The following is a 14,554-nucleotide window of genomic DNA, read 5'->3' as shown; positions in this document are numbered from 1 at the left end:
TGAGATCTTTGTCCAAAACACTCATGACTCATGTCAATCTGCAAACAGATACACAAGGGGTTGCCAAAATCATCACAGATGGTTATTCCCCACAGGAGCAGCTCTAACCAAATTATTAATTCACTAATTTACCTTGCTCTTCTCACTATCTACAGAAATCTTTGTAGAAGTCATTAAAGTAATTCTCATTATAGATTCATACAGCACTAAACAAAATGCATTCACAGTGTAGTAGACCATATAGTGAGTAGCTTGCAATTTTGATCACAGGATTAGTTTTGTGTTTAGCATGCTAATATTAATCTAATGGACTGCTTTATGTCAGGGGATAACCAAACGCTCTGCGATAACAGGCCTAAACTTTGAGGTCCAAAAATGTGTTACTATCATGACTATAGGTCTTATCATCGCCATTCATAGATAAGGTGCACATTCTGAAATGAGGCTTTTTCCAGCATTGGCACCGGTTGACTGTGATGCTGATCCCACAATGTCTGCACTATAGACCTTGAGAGCGTGAAACTTCAAGCATTCAGAGCATTTTATTCAGGAGTGAAAGTCTGCAATTGATTGAACATCAGCAGCTGTTGGGCATCTGCCTCCCCAGACAGCCAGACGGAGCAACAAGGACGAGTTCACAGTGTGGTCAGAATGAGGAACCCATAGGCGGAGAGATTATCCACGCTAATCTTCCACTGGATAACACCATGAGAGGATGATGGAGGAGGATGAAAAGAGGAGGTGGTGGGAGGAGGGGGAGGAGAAGACTGAAGCTGGGTATGGACAACAATGAGACTCTTAGGTGTTTTTGTGCCCACAAAACATTGGCTTGAATGTTCACTTTTTTCCCTTTAGCGTGGGGGGTTGTCTGATAAGACAGCTATAGAGTGACAGGAAACATATGGGGAGAATAGTGTGGAATATGTGAATGCATAAAGGGACTCAAACCAGTACTAGTACTAGCCTCTTTGTAAGGGGTGCCTGCTCCACCAGCTGAGCTGAAATGCCCCCTCCTATTGTTGTATTTAACCCTTTAAATAGCACTCATTGAAATACTTAAAAATTCCAAATTTCAACCTTAGAGTGTTATAATATTGGAAGACATAAAAAGACTATTTAACATTTGTGACATTTTTCAAAATGTTTCATTTTCATGTTAAAAATCGAGGTCAACGAAGTTACCAAATATGGTTCCTCACCCCACAAAGGGTTAATGAGTACTTGAAATAAACTTTGTCCTTCTTCAAATAATTGGCAGCTTTTTATCTCTTGTCCCTCCTCCATGTCAGGACATTACAATTCAGTGAATTCAAATCTATACAACCAATCCCTGCATCTGAACCCTGGGGGGTCTTTTCAGCTGCTCTCCCTGCCTTTCCTCCATGTATGCTCTTCAGGCTTTGTCATTCCATGTATGCACATGGAAGGGCAGGGAGCTCTTAAAACAGAGCCATACTGCCAAATCTAACTTGTTGCAGACAAATAATAGTTCTCTTTGATGAGAGTGGTCCTGACTGAACCATTGTATTTGACATCTTTACACAGAAATTGACCAGAGGTGATGCCAGAAGACTTGAAGATGGTTAAGTCAATAGATGCCCTTTTGTCCGAGGATTTTTCCCAGTTGCTCACAGTTGGGGTGTAACGTATGATACAAAACAAGCCTCAAGACAACTTGAATTGCAACTTTATTAAAAAATCAGGTATTGCAGGCCACAAAAAGAGCCAGGGAAATCCTGGAGGGTCTGACTCTCATAAAATTTCTGTCTAGAAAGCGTCCAACTGCACACTATCTTTCTCTTGTGCACAAAAGAGTTATTATGTACCTGTGTGCTCTCTCTGTTCTGCTCCCCACAATGGAATATAAAAGAGTTGTGAATCCAAGGGTTTAAGCACATAACCATTGTGCGTCAGACTCCGCAGAACCTGACAAAGTGCTGTGGCGACAGAAACATCTGCAGTGTCTCCCTGCGGGCCGGCTCAGAGAAACTCCACCACTGTTACGGCTGGCAGTGGCAGAGTGTTCAGGGCCGAGTGAGTCAAGTCAGCATGTCACAGGCAATTAAACAGTGTCCTCAGACTCCCCGCAGAGAGAGAGAGAGAGAGAGAGAGATAGAAAGGAGAGAGGAGAGAGGAGAGAGAGAGAGAGAGGAGAGAGAGAGAGAGAGAGAGAGGAGAGAGAGAGAGGAGAGAGAGAGAGAGAGAGAGAGAGACACCTTCCAGTGAATATAAGTGCTGCAGAAAGCAATAGATGAAGCGCAGACTCAGGCAGCAGTGACTAACAGGAGAGAGGACGGGCAGATGCAGCCTTTCATGTGGCGATTTCATTTCTCCTTCCTGGAAATAACTTCATTAACGTCTTGTTTTTTTCTGACTCTGGTTATCTGTGTGTGCACTCTAACCACAGTCGTTCATGGAAGAGAGTGTTTTTAAAATCTGAGGACTGCACCTTGGGTTACTCTGTGCAAAAATTAAATTGGTTGCCTTAAATGTATTCCAGTAAAATTGGCGGCTTTCACAGCTAAGAGCTTATTTATAAGTTGGGAAGCATTTTATGTTCCTGCGGAGTGTGACAGGCTGAACACATTTCTGTAGGTTAGTAGGTTAATAGCTATACATCTGTCGGATTAGGTTATACAACAGCCCACATAATATGTAAATCAAGAGATTATCGTTTGAAAATGTGTTTTTTCTAAGAGAACATCTGAAAGCAGCTTAACAACATATTTACTTGCTGAATCTTCTTATTTATAAGCAAAGTAAACTGTGAGAGTGTTTACATGTGTGTGTGGGTGGAGGTGGCTGAGGGTGCAAGGGTTAATTAGAAGATATCATAGCTGAAATATACACAGAAGAGAAGGCGCCCCCTCACACTAGAGACAAAGCCTACTCCCCCTTGTATCACAAAACATTATGCCACGTCTACAAAAATACAGAGCAGCTAAATGGTCTGTAATTATTTCCCGCCTTTCCTCTTTAAGTCTATTTTCTGCTGCTGCTACGGGTCAATTTAATCGCATATGTAAAAACTTAATATAGCTTGGAGAGTAACAGCTAGACAAAGGAAGTAAAATAACCTGCAGAGTTGTCGCTGCAGCTAATGAAATGAAATCTTTAACAAAGTAAAGCAGAGTCCTCTCTCGTAGCTGCGAAGACTCTCAAAGGCTCAGCAGTCATCGCTCCTCTTCCACATTTAATTATCTTTTTTAGCACTTCAGCCTCAAGTGGCTCACTGCAGCCAGGCCCCAGCATGTGTGTTTCTGTGTGTTTGTATGAACCTGCAATTTGAGTGCACATCTGCAAGTTTGTTTCCCAAAAGACAGACTAAGAAAGTGAGACAGAGAGAGACGGGGGTCAGAAAAATAACACCAGATGCATTAGCATACTCGAGTCTGGATATTTAAATGAGTTGTTTAAGTTTTACATCATGCAAAGAGGTGAAACTTTTGGTGGTTTCTGCTTGGCAAAATACTGGGTTCTCAATGTAATTGCATTTTTTTCCCCATTTGTCAGGCAAAATATGCAGCATAGGTAACTTTGGGAACTAGAAAGATATTATCACATATATTTTCACTTCTTTTAGACTGTTTAAGAGGCATCAACACCTTGAATTCACCTTTAGTTTGCGTGTATTCCTTCTTGAACTCTGCAGTTTATTATTTCAGCCGCAGTCATCGTAGTTTCTTGGAATCATAAGTGACTATGTCTCTGTCCTGGTTGAAAGGCCACCGCAACGGATCTATCGTAGGAAGTAGGGGTGGGAATCGAAAACCGGATCCATCTTAGAACCAGTTCTAATTGATCAATTCCATCTGAATTGTAAACCTCAAATGTTATCGATTCTTCTTAACGATTCATTTCCCAACACGATGTCACGTCACGTCACGGTGCGTTGCATTACGTCACACACTCTGCAACGCAGAACTCCTTCAACCGAGAAGAAACATAGAGAGGAAGAAGCGTTTTTCCTCTCCAAATTCAAAGTATTTTCCTCCAGGCTCCAGGGGCCAAGTCTGGACTCACACGGCCGAAAATGAGGCACCAAGAGCGGGTAAAATACCTCCACGATGACCCCTGGAGGAAAAGCGTTTTTCCTCTCCAAATTCAAGGTCTTTTCATCCCGGCTCGAGGGGCCACGTCCGGACTCAGACAGCCAAGAATGAGGTCAACCTATTGTTCAGTACAAGTTGAATATGTTCATGTTCAGTCTTATGCAGACATAATTTTGGAAGAAATAAAATGGTTCCTTTTGGAGCGGAAGACTGTGTAGAACTACTTTTTTCCCCTTCAAAAAAATACTCAGGAATCGTTAGGAGAATTGATGAGGAATTGGATTGATAAGCAGAATCGACAATGGCATTGACATTGATAAAATCTTATCAATTCCCACCCCTAGTAGGAAGCCACAACTTTGAGCATGCACAGAAGTCAATTTTATTCTAAATGTGACCATGACTTAAACTACGTACATCCTGCTGTATCAGTGCTACATGTATTCACAGCATAAAAGATTCTTAAACATTTGTTCCTCATAATGTCCCTTCATTCCATGCTGTACTGAGAAATCTTGTGTATTCATTTATGTGTCGATAAATTGATTCAGAAAATGAAATCATGATGGCGCTGACTCAGCCCACACTATGTGACACCAAATATTAATCCTGTTTGTGGAAACATTGGAACAAAAGCCTCTTTGTGATTTAATCACTGTGAAACTGTGAACTGTAGTAATTTGTATCCTTGATTTCTTCTGCTTTTTATGATGATATGGAACTATGGCTCTTAAATCCAGTGCAAGGCAAAGGAAAGGGGAACTTTTAAGAAATTGTGTGATTATTGCAATGAAAGGGTCATTTTCCCATCTAGCTACACAAATTTGGAAAACACAAAATTGACAGAGAAAAAAAATACTGTATGACTAATTAAAAGGAATAATAAGATGAACAAATTATATGTATGACGTCTTGTTTTTGTGAGAAGTAGATTCCTCCCCATCTGACTGCGAACCCAGGTTTTGGGTTTAGCTCAGCAGTTCAACCCCCAGGCTCAGGTTCAACTTCCACCCATGGCCCGTTTGTTCCCTAGTCTCTCTTCCAAGTTTCCTGCTCTATCCAGTATCCTGTTTTCTCAATAAAAAGGTATAAAAGCTCTAAAATAGACTTGAAAGAAAGAAAAAAACACAGGTTTAAGTTTTTGAATATTGGCTTCATTGTCATTTATATAACCAGAGGCTTTGTCTGCTTCTGATACCTTGTTTTGTTTTGGGCATCATATTCCAATGAAAATGGTCTAATTTAGTTAGTTATAGTCGTACTGACACCTATGAGCTCTGCAGAAAAGTATTTAAACTGCCCACCTCACAAACAAAACATATATTTAATCTGCAGATATTTATCGTATATCAGCAGCTTCAGGTGTGAGGTTTCCAGCGTTTATCAAATCTATTAATGAATTCAGTGAGTGTAATATGTAAAGCGGGTGAGTTTGCTGACACACAGCTTTCATACCTTTATGAAACTTTCCACCAGAATAGAGAGAATCCTATTCTGTTTATGTGTTATCTTCACCCTCCAGCTGCTGCTTCAGACAGGCCAGGGGAACCCATTGGCCCCTGAACACCTACACCATGGTGAATGCACATGTGTGTGCATATATGCATGCATGCATGTGTGTGTGTGTGGGTTTGTTTGAAAGTGAGAAAGAGCAAAAAATATGAGCACGTTTCTCTCATTGTGTAACCTGAGCACAAACTGGATTAGCACCTGTGCACAGCATGTGCGCACAGAATGTGTGTGCAAGATAATTGGTGCATATATGTGCACAAGTTTGCATCCTACAGAAACACAAATACAGCTGCTGACAGATGTTTTTTACTTGCACCTGCACAAAATTTTAAAGAAAACGATCATATCCTCATTTAAAGACTCACTGTGACCACAGACTTAACCCTTTACACACCCTGCAAACACTCCCTTTCCCCATAATGCAGCATTTCCTGTGTTGTTTACCCAGCCCCAAGGCCTTCTGGGTGATTATCGTGGCATTTCCATTTGCAGGCCCCTAGGCACAGCAATCTGGAAGAGGGCTGATTTGGACAGTTTAGATCTACCAAATGTTTGCAGAATGTTTCTATTCCGCCTCGGGGCTGGGAAGCATATTTTTAGATACAGAAGAAGAATTGAATCAGACCAGATTATTCGGACACTGATACAGTAAAGATGGGTGTAAAGAGACTACCCTGCTGTGTCCCATCTCAGCCGAAAAAGCTTCAGCTCTGCCAAAAGTGCATGAATGCTTTTTTTTTTCGTGTGTGACACCATAGCAGAAGATATTTATTAAATGAGCAAATACAGACACAAGAAATAGTCCCTTTCAGGCCTTGAAGCCGTATTTAAAGCCTCTGCTGTGGCGGCAAGTGTTGGATATTAGCATCAGTTCCATCAGTGCCCAAGAGCTCTGCGGCTGTTATCAAAACATCAGAGGAGAAGCAGAGAATCTTTTCTGTCCTTGGCTCTGACACACGCTCGTCGGAGGACAAAGCTTCCAGCGCTGGCTGTGCGTTCATAAAAAATACATGCAGCATCAAAAGGGCGTGTGTCAAGTTTCACAAAGTTCAGTGTGTGCAGAGACAGAAGATATGCAGCTAAATTTAAAACTAGTGCGAGTGAGGCCTTGTGCGTTGGTGTGAGAACACGTGTGAATGTGGAAATAAAACCACAGCTGCTTTCGCTGCATGATGCAGTTTCTACAGTAAAAACACAAGTGAGCCACATCTAAGATATAATCATCGAGACAAACACCAACAGCTCAGTGTGCATCACAAGACTTCCCTCCTTCCCCAAGCTGCCAAACTGTGCCAGAGCTTACTTTATTGTCAACTCATGCATAATCCATTTGCTGCACGCCTTATCAAAAACCCCAGGCGCAAATAAATCTGACCATATTATTTGCCAAGGCTGAGAACTGTCAGGGAACTTTCCTTTTTTTCCCCTCGTCTGCTCTCCAAGAAGCTGTTTAAGTATTTTTGAAACCTCAATTTATCTCCCCTAACACAAGTTTTCAAGGGGGAGGACCACAGTGCACGGACAAAGTGCAAAGAGGATTTCAAGAAAGACAAATTAACTTGAGTTGAGGTGGAGGGAGGAGGCCAGCGAGGGGCGAGCAACAGTTAAATATGTGATGCTCTCTCTCTGAAGGAGCAGCTGACTTTCTCTGAATTCTAAGTAGAGGAAAAGTTCTGCTTTTTTTCTTGCAGCGGTAAAAGACCAGTTGTGTTGTCTAAGAGAGCCAGATGGGCCTGTGCTGTGTGACTAAACTCTGGGCACACGCACACACACTCACACACACACACACACACACACACACCCACACACACACACACACACACACACACACCACCACCACCACCAGGACCCTCCAGCTGATCAGCATTCAAAGTAAATGCTCACAGTCCCCCCCCCCCCTCCCCTCTTTTTTCAACACTCTGTTTCTCCTTCCTCCCCTCAGCTGACGGTTCCACAGGGAGGACGGGAGTTGCTGCTGTTTATCCACTCATTCCTCAGGGGAAGAAGAGGAGGCTCAGCCAGCAGGAGTCAGAGAGAGGAGTGTGATGCTGAGCAGAGAGACATGAGGTTGGAGCTTTACACTGATAGCAAACATGGCAGCAGGGAGACCAAATGCCCCCCAGACATTATCAAGCTCACAGTTTCACCTTTATTTTCCAACAGAGTCAGGTTACCTGCGAACCTCTAAATCCTGTAAACCAGACGGATCCAATCTGTGAGCTATGAGGCAGATCAGACCCTTAACAACCTTCATTTGATCCTTTAACAATTCATAACTAAATATATGGATATGAAAAAGCACTGAGTATGAAGGAACTGGAGAGAGAATAGGAAATTACATGGGGGCATAAATTGAACCTGGGCCTCCTGCTTCAATGACTGTAACCTCATAACCATAAGGCAAAACCAGCGCCCTTTTTAAAAATTTGTTTCTATGTGTCTTTATTGAAATCTCCAGGTTTACTGATACACACCCGTGTCAAGAACTTGATTCTGATTGGTCAGTACCAATGATGTAACTCCTATTATTTGCGGTAACTATTGATGTATTTAATTACTTTGCAAATTAATAACGGTGTTACAATTAAACAAATTTGAAAGGACGTGTTATTTTACATGAAATAGCTGACAACTACATAAGATTAATCATCCGGCACGGTGGTGAGATTACAATCTAATCTAAGCCATGGCATAAGTCGTAGGTTCAGAAGTCTAGGTGCATAGCCTGATGTGCACCACCTCAAAAATGTAAGTATATGTCCAAAAAAAACGCAGACCAGAAGCTCTGTGATTGGTCCGCTGGGTAGCTTTGTAATTCTGCATTTACAAACTATCTGGTATCATGGCCATCGTCCCCCACCTACACTGATTCATCAACTGTACATTCCACCTCCTCTTACGTCTCCTCTCTTTTTCTTCTTTGCAGTAATTGCAGTATGATCAACCTCTGCTCAACATCTTTCAGCTCCAACATCAACATAATATGATTGGTTTCAGTCGACATGTACCCTGTGCACAAACAAGACGAGAAGGTAGCAGGAACAGAAACTGGCAACATCACGAGCATAGAAATCACACTGCTTACTAGTGTTTGGGCGGAAACCTCAGCAAACCTCAACTCAACAGTATTACAGAGCGACGCAGACATTCCAACACACAAATAGCGCTCATGATAGAGTAGACCACAATACCTGCTATGTAGGTATAAACCAAGCTCTATAGCTGTGCTGAGCTACCATCAGTTCATTTTGTAATTTACATTGTTATACATGTTTTAGTGAGTTAACTTAGTAGAATGCTATGTAGCTCAATTGATAGCAACATCTGTTGTTAAGCACAGCAATCATAGCAAAGGAAATTGAAAAGGCTCAAAACTCTCAAAATGTTATTATAATAAAAACAATCTACATCTCTGAAAATGTGCGATGAAAACAAACTATAATTCAGAGAAAATGTCTTGCTCTGCTAAAGGAGAGGTTGAACAGGTCTGCTGCAAAACAAGCTTACATATAACAAACTGTTCAAGCTTATACAAGTCTAAGTTTACTCAAAACAACAAGTCACAAGTCACCTAACCAGTTTTGGAACAACTCCTACAGTACTTTACTTTCACTTCTGCAATGACCAGGCAGTATTTTCAGCCTCACATTGATGCAGATTAGGTTTCAAAATGAATCATAAGTGAGGTGCGTGTGTGTGTGTGTGTGTGTGTGTGTGTGTGTGTGTGTGTGTGTGTGTGTGTGTGTGTGTGTGTGTGTGTGTGTGCTGTTAAGTAAAAACACATATGTCAGAGCCAGTTTGCAGCTTGTGTGTGCCAACACTTGTGTAGAGAGTGAGGATGAGACACAGCACCATATGCAGCATGAAGAAGGCTCTTAAGAACACCTGTGCTGCTGCACTTGGCGCCCTCGATCTATTGTGATGTGATGAGGCCGAGGAGAAAGGGCAGGCCAACGACATATTGTCTTAGCACCTCTCTTTGTACCTCAGCTCAAAAAAGAGCAACAGCACTGTGAGAGCACTCCACTGAGGTGTTTGATGGTGCGGGAGTACAGGAACAGAGAGAGGGAGAGAAAGTAATGATCAGTAAGCCGCGTGCAAAGCGATCGTACACCTGCTGTTTTTATCTTTGTTGGAAAAATCAAATGTTAAACTCAAACGTGGGGAAAATCCTGATGAGACGACTGAATGGTTTAAAGCTTCCTGGGAGTAATCTTTGGATTCTGAGAAAAAGCCAAAATTCAGAGAATAGAGTCAAAATCCACAAATCCGAAATCTGTGACAGGCTCAAACGAACACTTTAGATGTGGCACTAATCCCCTTCTTCATGAAAGATCGCGTGTGGTCTCAATTAGGCAGATCTGGTCTTTTTTATTATTTCCAAGCAGCAGGGATGATTAATAAAGCACAGTGAGTTTGGGATTTTACTGATTTCATTTGTCAATTTTTCAACAGCCAACAATCTGAGAGGTACTAAAGCCAGTATTTACTTTAGGAGTCCAACACTAAACTGAAAAACTAGATGGCCTACAGGCAGTTTGGGGCTCAAATGGGAAAAGCAAACCAGACTTTGACCGGCCTCATTAGATGCAAACCTCAGCTCGACCCACAGGGGGAACAGAAATAATTCATTTGTGAGTGAATGGATGTGATGCACTGGGTAAGATTGACACCCACGGCATTTAATAATTAACTTTTTGATTGTTCTCTCAGTACTGGCAACACCTGAGGTTACGTTCTCCTATCACCACCTCACATACCTCGGACTTGGCCTTGGCTTTTTTTCTCATTTTAGGATTAAAACCTATTCGTCTTCATCTAGTTTCAGTTTCTGACAATGTTTGCATTCAAAAAGGTTCAACTATCTTTTTCTATGAAACAAAGAAATGGTTTTAGGAATACAAATTTCATGCTGTCAAACCTATTTTAAAAATAATGACACTATGAATAAAAAGGATCAGACATTATCTGGCAGAACTGTCCTCTGTGGGTGTGTGAGCGGCAGTATGCAGAGTCTGCATATCAGAGTCACACAGTCCACTGTGGCACAAAATAAACAATGAGACAGACACAAAGAGAACAAATGTAGGCTGTTTAAAAATGAGGGCATTATTTTTTCATATTGTATTAAAAAAGGAACAAAAACAACTTCTAGAGAAAAAGAGGAGGACAGGGATGGGCCAACTAGCATTGCTAATTAAGCAATATGACAAGAGAGGGAGTGCTGTTATACTGAATGTCAGCACTGCTGTAACTGAAACATAATCATAGCCGTGCTGATATTCAGTATAACAGCACTTCCACAAATGTGATACTGTTGTTATATCACAGTTCTAGCTGCTTACAATACTTGATCACTTCCTGCTTGTATCATTTAAAAGAGAAAAGCATCAACCATTTTCTATCATCCATCCAGCTCCACCAACACATCCAGCTCTGCAGCCTGACTAGAACTGGACAGCAACACATTCAACATCTCCAGCACTCTTGCAATTTAGTGCAGATCATCCAGTTTGTTTTGTGCACATTAATCTGTTTGTTTCCATCTGTACTGCAAACAGTCCTTTGACAGTTGCCTAGTTGGTGTGTATGATGATTAGTCGAGACAAACACAGTTACTGGAAAGAGAATCAACAGTACTTAGAGCACCTGAAGCTCCTTTACAAACAGATGTGAGGTCCCAGTGCTGTTGCACTTCATATCAGCGCTCAGGGAATACCTCTCATCCAATCAGATCCCTTAGTCTAAACTTTTCGCCTTTTAGGTCTTCACCTACCTGCTTGTCCTTGTCCTTGTCTTTGTCCTTCGCTTTCCCGCTGCCGGACACCCGTGATGTGGTGACATCACGGGGGATGACAGAGATTTGATGCAGTGGCATGTTCATCCCAGCAGATCCAACCAGGGACGCTTACACACTCACTTCCTGTCCCACTGCCGGAGCAAAGGGCATGATGGTCTGAACTGCAACACTGTGCCTGCACTGCCCTGCAGAAAACACAGAGAGGATGGACAGAGGTTCACTACAGGACAAACACGTCACATAATAAAAAAATAAAAAATAAAGTGGCACAGCTTCATGTTGTTTTTTTTGTCTTGTCTCCTGATCACTTGACTGAGATCAACTCCTTCAGATGTTAAATCAGATTTTGATGCAATGATCCTCTGCATCACGGACACTTTACTGTGTGTAATACATAACTTTTTCATGTTGCATAAAACGTTTTCATTTTAAGTGCAGACAAGCTGAGAACACTAGTTGAAAGAGCTGTTTCTCATGTATTAACCTGCAGACTATGTTCAATGATATACATGCCTTTCAAGTTAAAAACAAGCACACAAATTAGCATGATAAATTCCCTTAACATGTACATAAATTGTATGAAACTCACAGCTCTTATATTTCAAGGCAACATTACATCTTTATAACAGCTGCACTACAGTTTTTAAAACCCTGAGTGCTCTTAAATAATTTTCAACTGCACACATGCTGCTGTGATGAAAACACTTCTGAATGGCACATTTCCCTTTAATAAATTCCCATTCAGCTCAGTTGACAGGTCAAAAGTACTATACACTTTGTATCAAATTGAATTAAAATATCACCAACAAGCCTACAAGCCTACAAGCTTAGCATACAGGTGCAGCTAATCAGAGTGATGGCAGCAGGCAACCGCATTGCAAAAGCCAACAGAGCACATCAGGATACACAGAACTGTGAATATAGTTACATTGAAGGAGTTAACTACAGCGCTTGCTAAATGGGTGGCAGCCGATTGCTAGCCAGTCAACATAGAAGACTCAAATCTAGGGGATGTCATCAGGTGGGCATGTTATGACCTGTCATATGCATTACCATAGCAGGAAACAACAGATTCATGCACATGAGACCTGCTTGAAACAGAGAAAGTAACCAACCAAATGCTGTCACATTAACCAGGGATCCCTGGACAACAATGAGTAATCAATATAATCTTAAAAAAACTGCACACCCTATCGACAGCAATTGGATGCTTTGTAAATGCACTCCTGCATATTTGTTTTCATGTAACAGTGGTATCCTTTAAAAAAATATAAAAATACTGACTGAATTTCACAGAATAAGCACTTAGTTGGTTTCAGACCACACAGCTGCAGCAGGGGAGCATGTATTTGAATACTAAATCTAAAAGTCAAGAACATAAACTACGCTTCATTTCACTGATTTGTTTCCTTATTCAAGACACTGGCAAGAATTGCTTAACATATTAATACAGACTCCAAAACTGCTTGAAATGCAAAATAATGGTACCATAAAGATGCAATTAAAAATGGGATTCATTGCAATTAACTATTTAAAATTATGTAATAATTTGGAATTGAAATAATGAATCATTTGAGACCTCTGTTAAAAAGATCAAGAGGAAAAACACAAATTATAAATAAAAAAAAAGCTTTAAAATTAAACTAAGTTAGTCATCTTTTAAAGAATTCTTCTGAAACATTGAAATTATTCAAAAGCAGGCCCAGACACTTTTCTTAAAGCTGACCTATGCTACAGTGGAGGCAGTTTTAGTTTTCTCTCAAACCTCCAAAGACTCTGTTGTCTCTTGTGATTTACCACAGCAGAGCAGAAATTTGTCTCAGAATAGCTCAAGCAGAAGAGTAATAAATTATCACAGAGGTGATCCCAGAGGTGTTGTAAATCAGTAAAGAGTTGTTAAGGGATTCAATTTTTGACCTAAAACCACAAAACTCAACACCAGAGGAGAGAGAGCCATGTCGTGTTTCCTTGGATAAATTTAGACAGGAGAACAGCAGCGATGTGAGTTACACAAGAGTTTTCACATCGGGGTCGTTTTAACTTCTGTTAATGCAACCATCTGTACTGCCACTGACAGCAATTAAGCTCTTTCTCACCACTGGAACATGTGTGTATCTGTGTGTTTATGTGTGTACTTGTGCACAGGCTCCCTTCTTGCCAAGTAAACCCTCAGGCTCTGCAGTTTGAAAATGACAGGATTAAGAAACCAAAAAAAGCCAACAGGCAGATGGGAGGTCAGAGAAATGGCAGTAATCAGAAACCAGTGGTGATGGTTGTAGGGGAGGGTGAGGTTGGAGGTTTGAGAGTGTCACACAAGGGTTAACTGAGGAGAGGTTTCAGAGGCAGGAGAGCAGAGGCAGATCTGACACTGCAGTTCATCGCTGCACTGTCTCTGATAAGTGTTTCTCAAGAGGAACGGTGATTACGCTCATATCAACACACACACACACACACACACACACAGATGGACAGCAGACATCAGACATGTCAGCTTCTTGATCTACAGCGTGCAGTCCTTGCCCTCCATTCACTTTCACTCTGTCCACTTTCTTTTAATTAGCTGGTCTACAGGAGGAGTGTAGTAGAGTTTCAGTGGACGGTGATCAAAAACGAAACTAAGTTGGGACAAACCGCCGTTTACTGTTCATTCTGATAATTACTCACTGTGTTAAGTTTACACACATCAAAGATAATGTTGTCTGCTGTTTATCTTCTTAGACTGAGACTAAGAGTGACTTCTATCAATATGAGCTGAATACAAGTCCTTGATGTCTTTATCTAGTATCTTGTAATAACACCAGTGGTACTACGATAATGATTGTGCTCAATTCTGAGAAATATTTGCTGTTTTAGATGTTATTCTTTTATGCTTTTTTATATACCATGTATCTTATATTTTTCTGCATATATGGCTTCTCAATGTTTGTCAGAACTTTAACTGAGCTGCTGCCTGTCTTGATTAGGACACTGTTGTAAAATACATTTTTTATCTTCACGAGTTTTCTCCTGCTTAAACAAAAGTCATTTCAAAATAATGAATCTAACGGGAAATCAATCCTATATCACAGTTTTTATTTGCATAACAAAACATGACTAAAACATTAATGTGACATTTGTTGGAGTCTGAATCAAACAAATAAGGAATATTTTTGATCTGGGAAACTCAAACGGTCAGATATGCAGCCCTGCA

General features: G+C 41.0%; 1 protein-coding gene across 3 annotated transcripts in view; it reads right to left on the bottom strand.

Annotated features, from left to right (window-relative positions):
* march8 (membrane-associated ring finger (C3HC4) 8) overlaps nucleotides 1–14,554 on the bottom strand; it is a 112,806-nt gene that overhangs the window by 72,106 nt on the left and 26,146 nt on the right. For all 3 annotated transcript variants that reach the window (XM_034681715.1, XM_034681717.1, XM_034681716.1), the window contains exon 2: nucleotides 11,341–11,549. In XM_034681715.1, the coding sequence (XP_034537606.1) occupies nucleotides 11,341–11,448 (108 nt within the window). In that variant the 5' untranslated portion in view covers nucleotides 11,449–11,549. The remainder of the gene's footprint in view (nucleotides 1–11,340; nucleotides 11,550–14,554) is intronic.

This window comes from Notolabrus celidotus, chromosome 4, assembly GCF_009762535.1.
Source record: "Notolabrus celidotus isolate fNotCel1 chromosome 4, fNotCel1.pri, whole genome shotgun sequence".
NCBI classification, from domain to species: Eukaryota; Metazoa; Chordata; class Actinopteri; order Labriformes; family Labridae; genus Notolabrus; species Notolabrus celidotus.
Note: the sequence above shows the minus strand (reverse complement) of the source record. Positions and strands in the feature narration are given on the sequence as shown.